Source organism: Oncorhynchus kisutch, linkage group LG12 (assembly GCF_002021735.2).
Source record: "Oncorhynchus kisutch isolate 150728-3 linkage group LG12, Okis_V2, whole genome shotgun sequence".
In the NCBI taxonomy this organism is placed as follows: Eukaryota; Metazoa; Chordata; class Actinopteri; order Salmoniformes; family Salmonidae; genus Oncorhynchus; species Oncorhynchus kisutch.
The window spans coordinates 6,130,056-6,152,499 of record NC_034185.2 but is presented as its reverse complement, the minus strand read 5'-3'; the positions used below and the strand labels follow the sequence as shown (position 1 = coordinate 6,152,499).

Below are 22,444 nucleotides of genomic sequence, written 5' to 3'. Positions count from 1 at the left end.
ATAGACTGACCAGGTGAAAGCTATGATCCCTTATTGATGTCACTTGTTAAATCCACTTCAATCAGTGTAGATGAAGGGAAGAATACAGGTTAAAGAAGGATTTTTAAGCCTTGACACAATTGAGACATGGATTGTGTGTTTGTGCCATTCAGAGGATGAATGGGCAAGACAAAATATTGAAGTGTCGTTGAACGGGGGTATGGTAGTAGGTGTCAGACGCACCGGTTTGTGTCAAGAACTGCAATGCTGCTGGGTTTTTCACGCTCAACAGTTTCTCGTGTGTATCAAGAATGGTCCACCACCCAAAGGACATCCAGCCAACTTGACAGAACTGTGGGAAGCATTGGAGTCAACATGGGCCAGTATCCCTGTGGAACGCTTTGACACCTTGTAGAGTCCATGCCCCGAAGAATTTGAGGCGTTTCTGAGGACAAAAGGGGGTGGTTCAACTCAATATTTTGCTCCCAAGTGACACAGCGGTCTAAGTCACAGCATTGAAGTGCTAGAAGAGTCACTACAGACCCGGGTTTGATCACAGGCTGTATCACAAACGGCCGTGATCGGGAGTCCCATAGGGCCGCACACAACAGGCCCAGCGTCAACCAGGTTAGGGGAGGGTTTGGCCAGGGATTTTTAAATTGTTTTCTTAACCGAAATAATAATAAATGTGTGTGTGTGTGTGTGTGTGTATATACAGTGAGGGAAAATAGTATTTGATCCCCTGCTGATTTTGTACGTTTGCCCACTGACAAAGAAATTATCCGTCTATAATTTTGTATTATATCATGTAGTAACCCAAAAAAGTGTTAAACAAATCAAAATATATTTGAGATTTGAGATTCTTCATTGTAACCACACTTTGCCTTGATGGCAGCTTTGCACACCCTTGGTATTCTCTCAACCAGCTTCATGAGGAATGCTTTTCCAACAGTCTTGGAAGGGGTTCCAACATATGTTGAGCACCTGTTGGCTGCTTTTTCTTCACTCTGCAGTCCAACTCATCCCAAAACCATCTCAATTGGGTTGAGGTCAGGTGATTGTGAAGGCCAGGTCATCTGATGCAGCACTCCATCATTCTCCTTCTTGGTTTATATAGCCCTTACACAGCCTAGAGGTTTGTTGGGTCGTTGTCCTGTGGAAAAACAAATGCTAGTCCCACTAAGCACAAACCAGATGGGATGGCGTATCGCTGTAGAATTCTGTGGTAGCCATGCTGGTTAAGTGTGCCTTGTATTCTACATAAATCACAGACAGAGTCACCAGCAAAGTATCCCCACACCTCCTCCTCGAGGCAAGCAACACTGAAGCATGCATGAGAGCACCAGCTGTTCCAGACGACTGTGTGATCACGCTCTCCATAGACGATGTGAGCAAAACCTTTAAAAAGGTCAACATTCACAGACAGATTACCATGATGTGTACTCAAAGCATGCGTGGACCAATCATCAAGTGTCTTCACTGACATTTTCAAAAGAATGCGAAGGTAACCTGCCTAAATGATTACCTCCCCTCACGTCAGTAGCCATGAAGTGCTTTGAAAGGCTGGTCATGGCTCACAACATCTTCCCGGAAACCCTAGACACTAGGGGTCGACCGATTAATCGGAATGGACGATTAATTAGGGCCGATTTCAAGTTTTCATAGCAATGGGAAATCTGTATTTTTGGACACCGATTTGGACCGTTTTTAAAATATATTTTTTTACACCTTTTTTCATCTTTATTTAACTAGGCAAGTCAGTTAAGAACACATTCTTATTTTCAATGACGGCCTAGGAACAGTGGGTTAACTGCCTTGTTCAGGGGCAGAACGACAGATTTTTACCTTGTCAGCTCGGGGGATTCAATCTTGCAGCCTTATAGTTAACTAGTCCAACGCTCTAACCACCTGATTACATTGCACTCCACGAGGAGGCGGCCTGTTACGCGAATGCAGTAAGTCAAGGTAAGTTGCTAGCTAGCATTAAACTTGTCTTATAAAAAACAATCAATCAATCATAATCACTAGTTAACTACTATATTACTAGTTTATCTAGCATGTCCTGCGTTGCATATAATCGATGTGGTGCGTATCGTTGCTCCAATGTGTACCTAACCATAAACATCAATGCCTTTTTTAAATCAATACACAGAAGTATATAGTTTTAAACCTGCATATTTAGCTAAAAGAAATACAGGTTAGCAGGCAATATTAACCAGGTGAAATTGTGTCACTTCTCTTGCGTTCATTGCACGCAGAGTCAGTGTATATGCAACAGTTTGGGCCGCGTAATTTTCCAGAATTGTACGTAATTATGACATAACATTGAAGGTTGTGCAATGGAACAGGAATATTTAGACTTATGGATGCCACCCGTTAGATAAAATACGGAACGGTTCCGTATTTCCCTGAAAGAATAAACGTCTTGTTTTCGAGATGATAGTTTCCGGATTTTCTAGCTAGTTAGCGGGGTGCGCGCTAATAGCATTTCAAACGTCACTCGCTCTGAGACTTGGGAGTGGTTTTTCCCCTTGCTCTGCATGTGTAACGCTGCTTCGAGGGTGGCTGTTGTCTTTGTGTTCCTGGTTCGAGCCCAGGGAGGAGTGAGGAGAGAGACGGAAGCTGTACTGTTACACTGGCAATACTAAGAACATCCAATAGTCAAAGGTTAATGAAATACAAATGGTATAGAGAGAAATAGTCCTATAATTCCTACAACCTAAAACTTCTTACCTGGGAATATTGAAGACATGTTAAAAGGAACCACCAGCTTTCATATGTTCTCATGTTCTGAGCAAGGAACTTAAACATTAGCTTTCTTACATGGCACATATTGCACTTTTACTTTCTTCTCCAACACTTTTATTATTAATAGCATTATTTAAACCAAATTGAACATGTTTCATTATTTATTTGAGGCTAAATTGATTTTATTGATGTATTATATTAAGTTAAAATAAGTGTTAATTCAGTATTGTTGTAATTGTCATTATTACAAATTGTTTTTTTATTTTTTTAAGTCAGATTAATTGGCATCTGCTTTTTTGGGTCCTCCAATAATCGGTATCGGCATTGAAAAATCATAGTCGGTCGACCTCTACTAGACACACTCCAATTCACAAACTGCCACAACAAATCCACAGATGACACAATCTCAATCGCACACCACACTGCCCTTTCCCACCTGGACAAAAGGAACACCTACGTGAGAATACTGTTCATTGACTACAGCTCAGCGTTCAACACCATAGCTTAGTGATGAGCTTTGTGGGAACTAAGGACCCTGGGACTAAACACCTTCCTCTGCAGCTGGATCCTGAACTTCCTGACGGGCCACCCCCAGGTTGTAAGAGTAGGCAACAACACATCTGCCACACTGATCCTCAACACCGGGGCCCCCCAGGGATGCGTGCTTAGTCCCCTCCTGTACTCCCTTGTTCACCCACGACTCCAACACCATTATTAAGTTTGCGGACGACAACAGTGGTAGGCCTGATCTCTGAGAATGATGAGACAGCCGATAGGAAGGAGGTCAGAGACCTGGCAGCGCCATCAAGAGCATCCTGACCAGTTGCATCACCGCCTGGTATGGCAACTGCTCGGCATTTGACCGTAAGGCGCTACAGAGGGTAGTGTGTACGGCCCAGTACATAACTGGAGCCAAGCTTCCAGGACCGAAATAATAGGTGGTGTCAGAGGAAGGCCCTAAAAATCGTCAAAGACTCCAGTCCTCCAAGTCTCTCTGCTACCGCACGGCACGCGGTACCGGAACGCCAAGTCTAGGACCCAAAGGTTCCTTAACAGCGTCTACCTCCAAGCCATAAGACCGCTGAACAATTAATCAAATAGCCACACAGACTATTTACATTGACCCACCCCCTTTTTTTACACTGCTGCTACTCAGTCAATTGACTCAGTATGTATATAGCCTCGTTATTGTCATGTCATTTTCTTGTTACTTTTTTTTATTTAGTAATTATTTTCTTAACTCCATTTCTGGAATTGCATTAAGGGCTTGTAAGCATTTCACCTGTTGTATTCGGCGCATGTGACAAATACAATTTGATTTGAAGCTGGTTGAGAGAATGCCAAGAGAATGCCATGCTGTCATCAAGGCAAATGGTGGCTACTTTGAAGAATCTAAAATCTATTTTGATTTGTTTAACATTTTTTGGTTACTACATGATTGCATATGGCTAATTTTCATAGTTTTGATGTCTTCACTATTATTCTCCAATGTAGAAAATAGTAACAATATAGAAAAACCCTGGAATGAGTAGGTGTGTCCAAACATTTAACTGGTACTGTGTATATACATATTACAGGTATACGGAAAGACCCAAAGACAGTTTCTATCTTAGGGGGAAAAACAGTGAGTCTCTATAATTTACCTGATAAGCTTCAGCTCCTGGGCAGCTTTCAGGATGATCTCATGTTGTCGTTGTGACAGAGCCAGTATGCCCGGTCCAGTTCCCTGTGAAGCTGGTTCCTGAGAACTGTCTGGTCCAGTACTGGGAGGAGCAGGGGCCTGAGAAGGGGTGGATGGGGGGATACCTTGATCTGATCTAGAGGACTCGGGTCGCCCGTCGTAATGGGGCCTATGGTCCTCAAAATCTGGGGGGTAGTTTCTCTCTGGAAGGGGTGGTCTGGGTCTCTCCCATTCAGCAGGGGATGGGTAGGGGCGTTCATCATGCCTGTACGAAGGGTCGTCCGGGAAGTCTCGACTTCGAAGCTCTCCTCCTCTTCCACGCTCTTCTCCCTCGTAGGGGTATGGAGGACGGTCTCTGTCTCCCTCGTAGGGGTATGGAGGACGGTCTCGGTCTCTCTCATCGGTCCACTCGTCATCTCTGAAACGGTCTGGGGGAGGTGGAGGACCGCGGGAAGGGTAGGGAGAATAGTCCCTCTCCGGTAGTGGTCCTCCTCTCTCCCTGTCCCACACCCCAACACGAGGAGGCTCCTGGGGATAATACTCCTCCTCACAGTCGTACTCATGTGAGGGGTGGTCCGGCCAGTCACGTGGCGGCAGCGTTCTTCCATACCCATCATCACCGGGACCACCAAACCCCTCCCCATACCCCTCATGGGGGTACCCCTTCAAGTCCTCGAGTGAGCGAGGTGGGTGCCGCATCACACCCCGGCCCATTGGGGTGCCCCGAGGTCCCAACGGACGCCTCCTCATCCCTCCCCGCTCCATCATCTCATGGGGAGGCGGAGGGGGACCTCTCGGCCCGTCTCTGCCGAGGTGGGGGGGTCGTCCAGGGCCCGGGGGCCAGCCAGGGTCCATCTCCATGTCGTGATATGGAGGATGACCACCAGGCCCCATCAGATCTCTGTCCATCATCTCTCTAGGTGGAGGAGGCCGTCCCCTCATGTCTCGCTCCATCATATCGTGGTGTATGGGCCCTCTGGGGTTGTAGTCCCGATGCAGCGGGGGTCCCAGAGGGTCCATGTCATCGTCAGGCCCCATGGGGGATCCGAGAGGTTCATGGGGGTCCATGGCTCCGTGAGGAGGAGGAAGGGGGCGTCTGGGACCACCCTGTTGCATGAAGCCGGGCCTGCCTCGTGGGGGGCGACCACGCCCAGGGGGGAACAGGGCTCGGGGGCCTCCTCTCATGCCATGATGAGGGGGCCTCCGGTCCATCCAGTAGGGATCTCCTTCCTCTCCCCAGTACTCTGGAGGTGGGGGGTCTGCTTCCTCCCAGTGGTGCCCATCTAGAGGCTCTCCTCTCCCCATAGGGGGACCTCCTCTCCCTGGGTCTTCGTAGTAGTCCTCTGGAGGGTAGTAGTGCTCTTCAGGGACCCACATCTCCTCTTCAGGCAGAGGAGGACCTTCAGGTTTCTCCAGGGAAGGGTCCTGCTGCCAGTCCTGCCAGTCCTCCTCTGGTCCTCCATGTTGTGATCGCATCTCTTCATGTGGAGGTCTGTAGTCGTAAGGAACCCCCTCCATGTCATCGTCCGTCCTCCCACCTCCCAGAGCGATAGTGTTGGGACTGAAGTCTGGGATACCCGACTGTTTCCCTCCACGTCCCCATAGACCACCTCGCCCTCGCATCCCTCCACCTGCCTCCCCTCGTCCTCTCCCTTCCCTCATCCCGCCGTCCGCTTCCCCTCGTCCTCTCCCTCCCCTCATCCCTCCGTCCGCCTCCCCTCGCCCTCTCCCTCCCCTCATCCCACCGTCCGCCTCCCCTCGCCCTCCCCTCATCCCTCCGTCCGCCTCCCCTCGCCCTCCCCTCATCCCTCCGTCCCCCTCCCCTCGTCCTCTCCCTCCCCTCATCCCTCCGTCCGCTTCCCCTCGTCCTCTCCCTCCCCTCATCCCTCCGTCCGCCTCTCCTAGTCCTCTCCCTCCCCTCATCCCTCCGTCCGCCTCTCCTAGTCCTCTCCCTCCCCTCATCCCTCCGTCCGCCTCCCCTCTTCCTCTCCCTCCCCTCATCCCTCCATCCGCCTCCCCTCGTCCTCTCCCTCCCCTCATCCCTCCGTCCGCCTCTCCTCGTCCTCTCCCTCCCCTCATCCCTCCGTCCGCCTCCCCTCGTCCTCTACCTCCGTCCTCCTCCCCTCTTACAGGCCCTAGAGGCTGGCCACGTCCCCCTCTACCACGGCCCATGAGCCCCAGAAGACCAGCGGGTTGGTTGGTCATTGTGTCGGTCTTCGGCGGCTCCGGTCCGTGAGACTTAGGCCCCTGCAGTCCCGGAGGCCCGTTGTTGTTACTGACGTTCGTCTTCAACGGCCCAGCCGGTCCACCTGGTTTGAGAGCGCTCTTGGCAGGGGAAGCGGTTTCCGGGGTTACAGAGGAGGGGTGCTTGGCACCGGCAGCAGCAGGGGGGGTCACCTCTTCCTTTTTGGAGTCCTTACTAGCAGCAGCAGCAGCATCAGCCTCTGCTTTCGTCTGAGGGATGGGGTCGTTTTGGACAAAGAAGCTCCCAAGAGACTCCAACATGTCCTCTGACATATCCCCTGGTTCTGCCAATTCACCTTGCTTAGTTGTACTGACTGCTACTGGTTTAGCTGGCCCAGTAGGTTTAATACCAGGAGGCTTGGAGCCTGCTGGCATCTCAGTCTTACCCTGAGGTAGTTTGGTGTCTTTGCCCGTGTCTGGTTTAGGCTGTGGGCCTATATAAGGTGCTGAGGGACCAGGGGGCCTTTCAAAGCGGGCTGGGGGGCTCTGTCTCGTGGGGTGGTCGAAGTGGGGTCCCTGCTGTCCGAACCGAGGCCCTGGTCCTCTGGGGCCAAGCTGATCAAACCTTGAGTGCTGCTGGTTGAACCTGGGACCTGGTGGAGCGTTGAACCTCTGCTGTTGACCGGACTGCTGCTGGTCAAACCGCGGGCCATTCCCTCTCGGACCGTCAAACCTGGGTGGAAAGAAAACGCATGAATGTTTGAACAGCCTGTAAATGAAAAATGGCAATGTTTGATTTAACCTTGTGGGTTTTTATTTTTTAAATCCAAGTTGTCACTTTCAGGTACAAACAAAATCTCTCCCAAAGGGAGACCTGGTAAAGAGGGGGGGGGGGGGGGGGGTTGAATAACATTATGTAAAGGGAGAGACCTGGTAAAGAGGGGGGTTGAATAACATTATGTAAAGGGGGAGACCCGGTAAAGAGGGTGGGGTGGGGGGTTGAATAACATTATGTAAAGGGCGAGACCTGGTAAAGAGGGTGGGGGGGGGTTGAATAACATTATGTAAAGGGCGAGACCTGGTAAAGAGGGTGGGGGGGGGTTGAATAACATTATGTAAAGGGGGAGACCTGGTAAAGAGGGTGGGGGGGGGGTTGAATAACATTATGTAAAGGGGGAGACCTGGTAAAGAGGGGGGGGTTGAATAACATTATGTAAAGGGGGAGACCTGGTAAAGAGGGTGGGGTGGGTTGAATAACATTATGTAAAGGGGGAGACCTGGTAAAGAGGGGGGGGTTGAATAACATTATGTAAAGGGGGAGACCTGGTAAAGAGGGGGGGGGGGGGGGGGGGTTGAATAACATTATGTAAAGGGGGAGACCCGGTAAAGAGGGTGGGGTGGGGGGTTGAATAACATTATGTAAAGGGCGAGACCTGGTAAAGAGGGTGGGGGGGGGGTTGAATAACATTATGTAAAGGGAGAGACCTGGTAAAGAGGGTGGGGGGGGGGGGGGGGGTTGAATAACATTATGTAAAGGGGGAGACCTGGTAAAGAGGGTGGGGGGGGTGGGGGGTTGAATAACATTATGTAAAGGGGGAGACCTGGTAAAGAGGGTGGGGGGGGGGGTTTGAATAACATTATGTTGTGAATACACAAGTTACCTTGGTCCTCTGGGGCCTTGGTAGGACAGAGGCTGTCCTTCTTGTGGACCTGGTGGTCTGGCCAACCCTCTCCCTCCTGGGCCTGCCCCTCTACCAGGGGGTCCAGACAGGTTGTACTGCTCTGACTGAGGGCCCTGGTGCCCTGGTGGAGGGCCCTGGTGCCTGGGTGGAGGGCCCTGGTGCCCGGGTGGAGGGCCCTGGTGCCCTGGTGGAGGGCCCTGGTGCCCTGGTGGAGGGCCCTGGTGCCCTGGTGGAGGGCCCTGGTGCCCTGGTGGAGGGCCCTGGTGCCCTGGTGGAGGGCCCTGGTGCCCTGGTGGAGGGCCCTGGTGCCCCGGTGGAGGGCCCTGGTGCCCCGGTGGAGGGCCCTGGTGCCCCGGTGGAGGGCCGTGGTGTGGTTCTCCTGTGGGGGTTCCCACGCGTTGGGCATTGGAGAGGCCGTGCTGCGGTTCTCCTGTGGAGGTTCCCACGCGTTGGGCATTGGAGAGGCCGTGCTGCGGTTCTCCTGTGGAGGTTCCCACGCGTTGGGCGTTGGAGGGGCCGTGCTGCCCTGGTGGAGGGCCCTGGGACATGGGTCCAGAGGTGGACGAGGGCTGGCTACCTGGCTGGGACGGCATAGACGGGCTCACCATGGGGCCTTGTTGAATCTGCGAGTCCGGTCCAGAGTGTGGGTACTGATCATATTGGCTGTACTGGTCCCCATACCCTCCAGTACCATACCGGTCACTACTACTGTATTGGTCAGCGCCGTATTGCCCACCACCGCCTCCGTACTGCTGCTGCATGGCTCGCAGTGTGGTCACCCTCTCCTGCAATCAAATCAAATCACATTTAAGGAGCCCTTTAAAAAAAAAAATTATATATATATATATATTTTTTTTAAATATATTTTTAAATGTCTATATATATATATATATATTTATTTTTTTATGTGTGTGTATATATATATTATATATATATTTTATTTTATTTTAGGCAAGATCAGTTAAGAACAAATTCTTATTTTCAATGACGGCCTAGGAACAGTGGGTTAACTGCCTGTTCAGGGGCAGAACGACAGATTTGTACCTTGTCAGCTCAGGGATTTGAACTTGCAACCTTCCGGTTACTAGTCCAACGCTCTAACCACTAGGCTACCCTGCCGCCCCATATACACACACACATAAAAAAAATATGTATATATATATATATACACATTTTTAAATATTTTTTAAAATATATATTTTACATCAAGTGTTTTTACATTAACGTGGTTAGGGTGTAGCCAGTAACGTACACAGATGGAAACACAATGACTAGAGTGAACACAGGTGTCTATTGTATATGATATCACCTTCATCAGGGAACTAGACTCAGCTTCGGACACATGTTTTCTTGAGCGAGTGGTCAGGGGGGCCGGAACATAATTACGAATATATTATATAGACTGCAGCCCCCCCACCCCCCCCTAAAAAATAAACCTTGTTCTACATCCTGTTCCATTACATCCTACTGAACATGTCAGGGAACCCTGTTCTACTCTACATCCTGTTCCATTACATCCTACTGAACAAGTCAGGGAACCTTGTTCTACATCCTGTTCCATTACATCCTACTGAACAAGTCAGGCAACCCTGTTCTACTCTACATCCTGTTCCATTACATCCTACTGAACAAGTCAGGGAACCTTGTTCTACATCCTGTTCCATTACATCCTACTGAACAAGTCAGGGAACCCTGTTCTACATCCTGTTCCATTACATCCTACTGAACAAGTCAGGGAACCCTGTTCTACTCTACATCCTGTTCCATTACATCCTACTGAACAAGTCAGGGAACCTTGTTCTACATCCTGTTCCATTACATCCTACTGAACAAGTCAGGGAACCCTGTTCTACTCTACATCCTGTTGCATTACATCCTACTGAAAAGGCCATAGAAGCAAAGGGGAGTCTGGTTTGTCTGGTTGTACCTGTAGGTGTGCTGAGGTGGAGTTTGTCTGGTTGTACCTGTAGGTGTGCTGAGGTGGAGTTTGTCAGGTTGTACCTGTAGGTGTGCTGAGGTGGAGTTTGTCTGGTTTTACCTGTAGGTGTGCTGAGGTGGAGTTTGTCAGGTTGTACCTGTAGGTGTGCTGAGGTGGAGTTTGTCTGGTTGTACCTGTAGGTGTGCCGAGGTGGAGTTTGTCTGGTTGTACCTGTAGGTGTGCTGAGGTGGAGTTTGTCTGGTTGTACCTGTAGGTGTGCCGAGGTGGAGTTTGTCTGGTTGTACCTGTAGGTGTGCTGAGGTGGAGTTTGTCTGGTTGTAATGTACCTGTAGGTGTGCTGAGGTGGAGTTTGTCTGGTTGTACCTGTAGGTGTGCTGAGGTGGAGTTTGTCTGGTTGTAATGTACCTGTAGGTGTGCTGAGGTGGAGTTTGTCTGGTTGTACCTGTAGGTGTGCTGAGGTGGAGTTTGTCTGGTTGTAATGTACCTGTAGGTGTGCTGCGGTGGAGTTCATCTGTTCCTGCCACTGTTTCCACTGTAACTCGTAGTTCTGTAGCTGGTCTTTATGTGGGTAGGACTGGAACTGCTCTTGCCATTGGCTGAAGGTGCGGCCCCAGTCTTCAAACACCGGGCCAAACTGCTTCTGCTGCGTCTCATAGTGACTCAGCTGCATGGCCATAGACATTGTCTACACGGGGAGGGGGTTTGAGAAAAACTGTTGTCCAAACAATGTGGAAATTTGCCTTGTGCATAGGCCTGATATAAAGAAGAGGACATCTCAGAGAATAGAACATCTCAGAGAATAGAATCGGCTTATTTAAATTGTCCATCTTTCGAAAGGAAATTAGAATTTTGCTTTCAAAAATAACCCCCGACAGTCAACAGACAACACATGTTGTGAGGAGCATGCTAGGGATAACATGTTCTACAATCACGCAAACTGTATAATATCCATGCAAGATGCTGCGCAAATAAAGTGCATTACTGTAATGATGAAACAGATTGAAATAAGCACAGAACTGATCACAACTTCAGCTATATTAAAAAATATATATATATATTAAAAAATAAATAAAAATTAAAAAAGGAGAACATTTTCGGTGAGTAAAAAAAATAAAAAATAAAAAGGCTTAAAACAAATGTCAGAGAGATACCTCCAGCTGTGCAGGTTGTTGGATACACTGCTGGTACTGGTTGAGGATGGTCTGTAGCTGAGCATGGTGCTGCATCAGGGCTTGGTACTGGTAGCCTGCTCTCTGCTGCTGGGCCTGCTGCCACTGGGCCGCTGCACTCTGAAGCTGCTGCAGGCGGGCCACCTCTACTGGGTCCTGGGTCATGGGGGCAGGCTGCAGGAGGAGAGGATACTAGATTTGTATAGCCCTTTTTATTACAGCAGGAATCTCAGAGACACTGTTAAATACCAAAACATTTGAGTTAGCCTATTGGCTACGTTCTTAGATCTTCCACAGAGGCACGTCTTCATCAGGTCACATCTTTCTGTCTCCACACTGCACTTCAAGGACAGAGGTGAAAGTTCACCCAATATATTCATTTTGTTGTCTTCCCCCCCCCCCCCCCCAATGACATTGGGAAACCGATACGTGAATACCTGGCATATCATTGAATTGTTACAGCACATCATCGGAGTATGTTCTGACGATATTGCACAGGAATGTTTGAAAACTTCTCATTCTCATGAGATCCTGTAAATTGTAGCTATGTCTATGATAGACCAAGATGCTCACCTACAATACTAATCACAGTCAAGTTTCTCCTTACCTTTGCGTCATCGGGTGGAGGTGGTGGTGGGGGCTCCTCTTTTGGAGGTGGTGGTGGAGGGGCGTTCTTGGGTGGTTCCGTTGGAGGGGGAGGGGCGGCTGCCGCCGAGTGGGGCTGTGGTTTGGGAGGTGGGGGTGCTGGGCCATCCCCCTGGCCCTGTTTGGCCTTCTCTGCTTTCAGCCTCTGCAAGTTCTGGAGATGCTGCTTGTACCAATACTGCTGCTGCTCCTGGATGACGACAACAAGCATCATATCAACATCAGACATTCTGGTTAGCATGGTGTTCTAGCGACACAGCGCTTCTCTTGAGACGTGATGACAGCTTGTGCAGGTAGACGAGATCTCATCACAACACTGTGAGAAACGTTATGCTGTTCCGCCAACTCCTATGATCATTGGCCTAGGGCTGTCCCCGGCAACAGCAAAAACCTTGGTCGACCAATAGCCTTCTGTTCTTTCGACCAATCGATTGGTCCCAAAAAATGTATAACGGGTATTTTTCCCCCCCATCTATAGACACATCCGGTGAGTTTTAATCAAATCAACTATATCCACTGAGCCCGTCTGATGCTTTAGACAAACTGTTTGATTAAATAATTAAGACACACAAATGACTAGAGGGAGTCCGACCAGCAATTGTTTGGATTGTGGCCGGCCGGCCTCAGACTATCTGCACCGTGTAAATAATAATAATAATAATTATTTAAAGACAGCGAGTGACTGTGTGAGTAGAACCCGTTGTCTCTCTCTCTCTCCTCCCGGCTGCAGCGACCACCACAGAATATCAACAGTGTTTATCGCGCTGTCCGTGTTGCTGAAGCTGCAACATAATTGCAGACGTTTCTGACTGAAAAGTTGTGTTTCTGTTTGTTTTAGGAAAAATATTCCCTATTCCCTCAAGCCGTGCTCTCTTTACGTGACACATGCACGCGACCAAAGACCTTTTCACAATGGACTAGTATTACTAGGTTGGTGATGTAATTATTGCTCCAGAATGTCAGTTTTTCCAGAAGACGATTTTAGTCCCCCCCCAACACCAAACTGCCCCGCATGTAATTCTTATTTTATTTTCAATAAGTTGACAGTTTTGACAGAAACCTGCAGGTTTTTAATTCTAGGTGTGACGATACAGTATTTCAACATGTCTAGGTGATGGGGCCACACTGATAACTCCAGCTTGGTTCCCAAGTTTCTAAACCATACCAAACCATCGTTCATATAGTGTCGCCATAATATTTGAATTGAGGAAGTGTGATCATAATCATTAAATCAAATCAAATGTATTTATATAGCCCTTCGTACATCAGCTGATATCTCAAAGTGCTGTACAGAAACCCAGCCTAAAACCCCAAACAGCAAGCAATGCAGGTGTAGAAGCACAGTGGCAAAGGAAAAACTCCGTAGAAAGGCCTAGGAAGATACCTAGAGGATTTTCGGATATTTTAGCGATCCACAGTACATCCCAAATGTCCCCCAGCTTTCAGATGTGAGCTAAACAGAGCTATTGCACTTGAGATGCATTTGAAGCCTATGGATGAGAAAGCTATTGTATCATTTCCAAACCTTTAGGTCAGTTGAATGCTGCCGCTTTGCGATCTATTAACAGCAACAGTTGCATTAAATAGGCTCAATGTTTTTTTGTTTACTGATGCATTTAGGTAATATTCAGTTCATACACACAAAACATATGGACAAAAGCATTCACTGAAAGCTGATAGGCTGCTTGTAGTCCATTTATATATAGTTTATGCGCAGCACTTAGTTCAAATTATCCAATCAGTTATTGTTTTCTTGTGCAAACTTCAAGCAACAGCTGTCAAACTGAGACATTTCTCTCAAAAAACCCACAGGGATCTCGATTCACAAAAGACTAATATTATCAGAGGACTTTTGGAGTTCGCCCCCCCCCCCCCCCCAAATGTAAAAAATTGCTGACAAGGCATATTCATTTTGTGACTTTGTGGAAAATTGTGGAAAATACTGGAGATCAAGAAAAAGAAGGTATGGATCAAGTGCGGTGTGTATATTATTGTCTGCCAAACAGGTGCGGTATAGATTACACTACAATTGTTCTGACCGGAACAATGTAAACACTGAATAGATTATAAGAGCGTACCAGTCTGCTGTAACGTTTTTGTTGTTGTTGTTAAGCCTTTATTACTGCAAAGAATACGAACAATCGTATTCATTTGTGAATGCAATTTCTAAAAAAAAAGGAACCATTTATTTATTGTTTAAGCTAATTATTCAAGGCTCGCCTTATTTTATTTTAAAACTAAAATGCTTGATTGCATTTCAAATCATGAATGACTCGTATGCGGTGGGATGACATGAACAAATGAATGATTGATACAGTAGCCTATATAAGTATTACTATAGTCAGTTGTGGTATTAAGATTAAACAGGATGCGTTCTGAGGCCTACAGCTCAGTGGTGGTTATACAAGGCTGCTCTACTTGTCATTATCATTAGTAGGCTATGACTTATTATTATAATAATGATCATAATAATAGTAATAATAATAAGAAGAAGGAGATCAAGGAAAAGGAGAGTTATTATAATAAATGATCAACATTAACAGTAATCAACACTAAATAAATTATAAATAATTATAAATAATTTAGTTGTGTATATTACATTTGAATGACTATTTCATTCCAAGTCATCATCTCTATAGAGCTGCTGTCTGACAAAAATCACTATTTAGTAGTTCTTCAAATGAAATAAGGCATACTTTTATGACTGCTGAATGCAAACTATCAATCACGGATCATGTATATTCAGCTAAAGCACCAGCTCCTTTCCGAATCCCCTCAAGATCGCGTATTCCTGTCTCTGCATAAAAGAAACACGGACAGGAAAAGTAGATGTGCAATGGATTATGGTCATTGTAGTTAATTAGCAAGTTTCACACACTAAACTATGTAAAACATTGTCTTGTTGGAAACTACAACTCCCTGCTACGTCGCAGAGTTCAGTCTGGATCCTTATTGAGCTCACAGATAAAACCCCCCCCCCCAAAAAATGTAATCGAAGTTTGGTCGATTAGTTGTTTTAAAACCGAAAAATAACCTGTATTTTGGTTAATTGTTCAGCACTAATGGAGACATAACATCCCCAGTTTAAAGGCAGACCGGGGTCTAGGAGGTTGCCATTAGCAACTACATTTGACAACTTATTTTGTGTGTAATTGTACAATAATCGGTTCAAGGACATACATTGTATTAGAAACAAGTATTGGTACCATGATTGTCTTGGAAAATTGTTATTATTATTATACACGTTTAATTTAAAAAACGACCACGAAGATCGCCATTTTTCTATTAAATTATAATGGGGGATCCTGTTTTCTGTTAACAATGCCTGCATTGCACTCCGTGGCTTCAATGAGAGGGGGCAGTCGTTCTCCCTGAGCAGAGTTTCCATCTCGGAAATTTGACTCTTTTGGGGCCAAAGATTCTTTCTTGTTTACCTCTTTAGTCGCTGGTGTACCATTGTTCTGAGTGGGTACCTGTGGGTTCGCCTCTGATGAGGGTGGGTTCTCCTCTGATGGGGGAAGCTGGGTCTCTTTGGGCTGCGGTGGCTGAAGTTGTGGGCTTGGCGCCCCGGTTTCCATGGACTGATACTCATCTTGATAAGGGGAAGGGCCTTGCATGGACTGATACTCCTCTTGGTATGAGGAAGGGGCACCGGTCCCCGTTGAACCATACCCATATCCCGAGTTGCCTTGCCACGACTCGGCCGTAGGACCACCGCTGCCGCCATAGGGTTTTTCATTTACGTTCCTGTCGTGGTGCAGCACAGATTGGAGCTGTTTTTGGTGGAGCTGTTGTAGCTGCTGCATCTGCTGGAGATGCTGCTCCCGCAGGCTGTTGAACGTTGACCCGGGTGCAGCTGCGGGTGTAGCAGCTCCATAGACCCCGAATCCTCCCCCGAAGCCTTCGCCTTGAGGAGACTGACCCCTCGGCGCACCGAAGTGCTGCTGCGAAGGTGGTTGATGGCCGCCACCACCACCACCACCATAGTTACTACCCCAAGAGGGATACATGCTTTGGAAGCAGCGAGCAATGTGTAGGCCTTTGTCCTCACATAAATCTGGTGCAGTTAAAAATACCAATTTAAAGCTACTTTATCCTCGATAGAGGTACGTTACCACGCGTGTTATCCGTAAACAAACGTTGATTATTGATGTCGTTTGATGTATCAATAAATACTAACGAATTAAATTAAATGCGTTGTTCGTGTGGGTTTTCGGGTTCCGTATCATTTAGCTACAAAGCTATCTGGTCGTGGAGGGAAACGTAAACGCTGATTGGTTGGCATGTAGTTTTACACACATCATTTCCGGTTCGCCCAAATTGTTATTTTTCCATTCCACAAGAGGGTGACATTTCTTTATAAATTTACAAGCCTCATACGCCACAGCCAGATTTCAGTAGTCCAACCAAGGATTGTCTATTATATTTGACAAGATAGTCAAGTGACCGCACTAACAATGGCAATATGTCCTCAAAGATGGAAGGCGAGATCAGATGGGACCATTCTAGCAGATGAGAGGGCAGATAACAGTGAACAACAGGCGGTAGAGATAGGCATCTTTGTATCTGTGCCGTTATAGCGTCTGTGACGGCATAAAATACAATTCTATTTGTCACATTGAAATGCTTACTTACGAGCCCGTTCCCAACAATGCAGAGTTAAAAAGTAAGAAACATTTGCAAAATATAAATAAATAAAAGACATTGTGGCTATATTCATTTTAAAGCCTCAGTTATCTTCTTCTTCATTGGCTGATTGTGCCAAACTCATAGGAATCCCCATCCAGTTGACTACTTTAAAATGGTGGAAAGCCTCTGGCAATATCCATATCTGCGATGAGTCCTCAATCTATGACAACAGGCACAACTATGCCCCCTCCCCTGACTGTAAATTGGAGAATTTTGTATTTTTTTCAAACACCTGCAACCTATTTTCCCTGCAATATAGAGCCATAATCATTTGCCTAATTCTATGTATAAAAAAATCGTAATAATAAATAACATGTTTCTTTTACTACATATCTAAGTATACATCTTGAGCTGGCTGTGTTTTTTTTTTTTTTTTAGGAAACTAAATATGCTTCTCTGCATCTCTGCTAAAATCTGGGTAAAACTAACTTCATAAAATTGCTAAATGGCTATTAGTATTACAGAGAAACGACAACAAAACATTTAACAGGACAAATCTGAGGGGGCATGTGCCCCTTTGCCACCAATGGGCATGACGCCTCAATTTCTTTATAATAAATAGGCCTATTTTGTTATGATCATCACAAAAGTCTGAACCATGAACAAATTATAGGAGCGTTGTGATGGTTTGGGAATCCTTTTGGTTTTCCCCTTGAGCCTTTCAAGTTCACCAGAGAGAGAGGGAAGGACGGGGGGGGGGGCACGGCCACAGACTTTCACCCAGTGTTACTGTTTTGCCCTCAGTTAGAATTAGCTCCACCAGTAAATCTGTATTAATTCTAAGCAGAACCACTTAAAAAGAATCGTTAAAGAGGATTAATCAACCCCCGCCCCGTTTAATGTCTCACCTTAATGAGTTTGTCAGCAGTGTTTTAATATCTCCTAATGACCTCGTATTTTAGTGATGACATTAAAGGGGTGTTGGAGATGAAATGGCCCATTCAGGATCCAACGACCCCCCCCCAATGACACCCTATTCCCCTATATAGTGCACTACTGTTGACCAGCACTGTGGGGGACAATTCCCCTATATAGTGCACTACTGTTGACCAGCACTGTGGGGGACAATTCCCCTATATAGTGCACTACTGTTGACCAGCACTGTGGGGGACAATTCCCCTATATAGTGCACTACTGTTGACCAGCAATGTGAGGGACAATTCCCCTATATAGTGCACTACTGTTGACCAGCACTGTGGGGGACAATTCCCCTATATAGTGCACTACTGTTGACCAGCCCTGTGGGGGACAATGCACAATAGAAGGACTAGTGTTATATTTGGGATGCAGCTCTTTCCACTCTCTAGACGGGACGACCTTCCCGACGCAAGGACAAGTCAGGGAGAGATGCAGATACATTATCAAGGGATGGGAGAGGAGGGTGGAGGAGTCCCTATAGAGGAGCTCTGCACTCTCTCCTTTATAAAGCATGATTGGCACAATGTGACACAGCAGCCTGGACTCAGAGCCGTACAAAACATACTTGATGTATTTCGGAGCACCTCCAAGACGTAGGATACTTACTCGTCTAGTTACTTGAGACAGAAATAAAGTAGGGAGGATGGTTGGACGTAATCCGCGGTAGTCTAGCAATACAAAGGTTGCGTGTTCGAGTTAGGTCAGGGACAACTTTAGCATTTTAGCTAAGCCTTGTTCTGAACTTAACCCAATTCACCTAACCTGCTACATAAATTCACCTAACCTGCTACGTAAATTCACCTAACCTGCTACGTAATTTCGCCTAACCTGCTACGTAAATTCACCTAACCTGCTACGTAAATTCACCTAACTTGCTATGTAAATTCACCTAACCTGCTACGTAAATTCGCATAACCTGCTACGTAAATTCACCTAACTTGCTATGTAAATTCGCATAACCTTTGTGGTCAGTTACTCTAACCTTTGTCGTTAGTTCCCCTAACCACCAACGTTAATTATCCCCAAGCAACCTGGTCTCAGATGAAAACTTGCAATAATATACGTCCTCCAAGACTTGTAAGTTACATCATGAAATTCGTATGATTTTGTACAACCAGGTAATACATATTATACACCCTCTAATTCGCATGATATTGTATGACCGCTAACCTAACGTAACCTAATGTAATGAAACATGTCATAATAAATGAAGGTTCACAGATTTACGTACAGAATAATATGAATTGCCCTGAGACCAGGTTGGATATATCCTTCCTGTTTGGCCCTGTCCGGGGGTGTCCTCAGATGGGGCCACAGTGTCTCCTGACCCCTCCTGTCTCAGCCTCCAGTATTTATGCTGCAGTAGTTTATGTGTCGGGGGGCTGGGGTCAGTTTGTTATATCTGGAGTACTTCTCCTGTCCTATTCGGTGTCCTGTGTGAATCTAAGTGTGCGTTCTCTAATTCTCTCCTTCTCTCTTTCTTTCTCTCTCTCGGAGGACCTGAGCCCTAGGACCATGCCCCAGGACTACCTGACATGATGACTCCTTGCTGTCCCCAGTCCACCTGGCCATGCTGCTGCTCCAGTTTCAACTTCCACCTGACTGTGCTGCTGCTCTAGTTTCAACTGTTCTGCCTTATTATTATTCGACCATGCTGGTCATTTATGAACATTTGAACATCTTGGCCATGTTCTGTTATAATCTCCACCCGGCACAGCCAGAAGAGGACTGGCCACCCCACATAGCCTGGTTCCTCTCTAGGTTTCTTCCTAGGTATTGGCCTTTCTAGGGAGTTTTTCCTAGCCACCGTGCTTCTACACCTGCATTGCTTGCTGTTTGGGGTTTTAGGCTGGGTTTCTGTACAGCACTTTGAGATATCAGCTGATGTACGAAGGGCTATATAAATAAATTTGATTTGATTTGATTTGATTTGGATACACTTCTGTTTAGATTACAACAATACACTGTGTAGGGAATTGCATAGGCAGACCAGGGAATAGTGTAGGGAGGCCAGGGAATAGCATAGGGAGGCTAGGGAATAGCATAGGCAGACCAGGGAATAGTGTAGGGAGGCCAGGGAATAGCATAGGGAGGCCAGGGAATAGTGTAGGGAGGCCAGGGAATAGCATAGGGAGGCTAGGGAATAGCATAGGCAGACCAGGGAATAGTGTAGGAAGGCCAGAGAATAGTGTAGAGAGGCCAGGGAATAGTGTAGGGAGGCTAGGGAATAGCATAGGCAGACCAGGGAATACCATAGAGAGGCCAGGGAATAGTGTAGGGAGGCCAGGGAATAGTGTAGAGAGGCCAGGGAATAGTGTAGGGAGGCCAGGGAATAGCGTAGGGAGGCCAGGGAATAGCATAGGCAGACCAGGGAATAGCAAAGGGAGGCCAGGGAATAGTGTAGGGAGGCCAGGGAATAGTGTAGGGAGGCCAGAGAATAGTGTAGAGAGGCCAGGGAATAGTGTAGGGAGGCCAGGGAATAGTGTAGGGAGGCCAGGGAATAGCATAGGGAGGCCAGGGAATAGCATAGGCAGACCAGGGAATAGCATAGGGAGGCTAGGGAATAGCATAGGAGATCCCAAGTCATAGTGTCTATAATACTGTAAGGGATTAATCTAGAAGATCATAGTAAATCCCAGGTCATAGTGTCTATAATACTGTAAGGGGTTAATCTAGAAGACCATAGTAAATCCCAGGTCATAGTGTCTATAATACTGTAAGGGGTTCTAGAAGACCATAGTAGATCCCAGGTCATAGTGTCTATAATACAGTAAGGGGTTCTTCTACATAGTAGACCATAGCAAATCCCAGGTCATAGTGTCTATAATACTGTAAGGGGTTCTTCTAGAAGACCATAGTAAATCCCAGGACATAGTGTCTATAATACTGTAAGGGGTTCTTCTACATAGTAGACCATAGGAAATCCCAGGTCATAGTGTCTATAATACTGTAAGGGGTTCTTCTACATAGATCATAGTAAATCCCAGGTCATAGCGTCTATAATACTGTAAGGGGTTCTTCTACATTGAAGACCATCGGAGATCCCAGGTCATAGTGTCTATAATACTGTAATAATGTCATAGTTGCTGTCACAAACTCCACACAGTTGTCACTGACTCGTTGGATATTAATTTCCCTGTGAAATCCCTGGCTGGCTGGATGTTCCCTGGCTGGATGTTCCCTGGCTGGCTGGATGTTCCCTGGCTGGATGTTCCCTGGCTGGCTGGATGTTCCCTGGCTGGATGTTCCCTGGCTGGATGTTCCCTGGCTGTCTGTTCCCTGGCTGTCTGGATGACTAGCTGGCTGGCTGCTTCCAAAACGCTTTGCATTGTTTGACAAATCAATTTTCCCAGAACCCTGCGAGGGGTCCTCTCCTCTCCTCTCTTCTCCTCTCCTCTCCTCTCCTCTCCTCTCCTCTCCTCTCCTCTCCTCTCCTCTCCTCTCCTCTCCTCTCCTCTCCTCTCCTCTCCTCTCCTCTCCTCTCCTCTCCTCTCCTCTCCTCTCCTCTCCCTCTCCTCTCCTCTCCTCTCCTCTCCTCTCCTCTCCTCTCCTCTCCTCTCCTCCTCTCCTCTCCTCTCCTCTCCTCTCCTCTCCTCTCCTCTCCTCTCCTCTCCTCTCCCTCTCCCTCTCCCTCTTCCTCTCCTCTCCTCTCCTCTCCTCTCCTCTCCTCTCCTCTCCTCTCCTCTCCTCTCCTCTCCTCTCCTCTCCTCTCCTCTCCTCTCCTCTATTCTTCTCCAATCGAACCCCAAATGGCACCCTATTCCCTACATAGTGCACTACTTTTGATCAGAACCCATAAGGTATTGTTTTGTTTTTTGTATTGTAGTGCACTATATACTAATCGTATGGCATATAAGAGAGTATTTGTTCTGGGTTGCCGTCACTTCTCTAATTAGGAGACAGCGCATCTGAAAGGTATCCCTAATATAACATGTAAAAACACAGCATCAACGAAGTGTGCTGCTACTCAATCAAGTGTTAGTTTGAATGGCGGGATGCCGTCTTGATAAGATGAAGCTGATTGATAAAGAACGTCACCTTTAAAGCAGAGTCAGCATTTCCGTGCCTGTTTTCAGCAGCCCGGTATGAATTGTCCAAATGTACTAGTAAGCCTACAGACACAGATAGAAGCCCGGTTTCAGTGATAAGAAAACACACACATTGACAGATGATTCTTTGCATGGTTGGTTGAAGAGAAAATACACATCTACAACATGGGGCTCGTGGGGAACTGTCATTTCGGATTCGGTTTGGGATTCTTTCTGAAGAGGTAGAAGCACTTTAAGGAACTAAGGTCAACCTGGTCCTTATTAACTATACCTGGTCCTTATTAAATACTATACCTGGTCCTTATTAAATACTATACCTGGTCCTTATTAAATACTATACCTGGTCCTTATTAAATAATATATCCGGTCCTTATTAAATACTATACCCGGTCCTTATTAAATACTATATCCGGTCCTTATTAAATACTATACCCGGTCCTTATTAAATACTACACCTGGTCCTTATTAAATACAACACCTGGTCCTTATTAAATACTATATCCGGTCCTTATTAAATACTATACCTGGTCCTTATTAAATACTATATCCGGTCCTTATTAAATACTATACCTGGTCCTTATTAAATACTATATCCGGTCCTTATTAAATACTATACCTGGTCCTTATTAAATACTATATCCGGTCCTTATTAAATACTATACCTGGTCCTTATTAAATACTATACCTGGTCCTTATTAAATACTATATCCGGTCCTTATTAAATACTATACCCGGTCCTTATTAAATACTATATCCGGTCC

General features: G+C 46.6%; 1 protein-coding gene across 1 annotated transcript in view; it reads right to left on the bottom strand.

The window, feature by feature from the left end:
• LOC109881452 (YLP motif-containing protein 1) overlaps window positions 1–16,293 on the bottom strand; it is a 55,960-nt gene extending 39,667 nt beyond the window's left edge. Inside the window, exons 1-7 of the mRNA XM_031837950.1 lie at window positions 15,462–16,293; window positions 11,990–12,217; window positions 11,365–11,556; window positions 10,698–10,898; window positions 8,254–9,059; window positions 6,434–7,325; window positions 4,371–6,193 (exon numbers count right to left, since the gene is read on the bottom strand). Of these exons, the coding sequence (XP_031693810.1) occupies window positions 4,371–6,193; window positions 6,434–7,325; window positions 8,254–9,059; window positions 10,698–10,898; window positions 11,365–11,556; window positions 11,990–12,217; window positions 15,462–16,037 (4,718 nt within the window). The 5' untranslated portion in view covers window positions 16,038–16,293. The remainder of the gene's footprint in view (window positions 1–4,370; window positions 6,194–6,433; window positions 7,326–8,253; window positions 9,060–10,697; window positions 10,899–11,364; window positions 11,557–11,989; window positions 12,218–15,461) is intronic.
• Window positions 16,294–22,444: the final 6,151 nt, after the last annotated feature.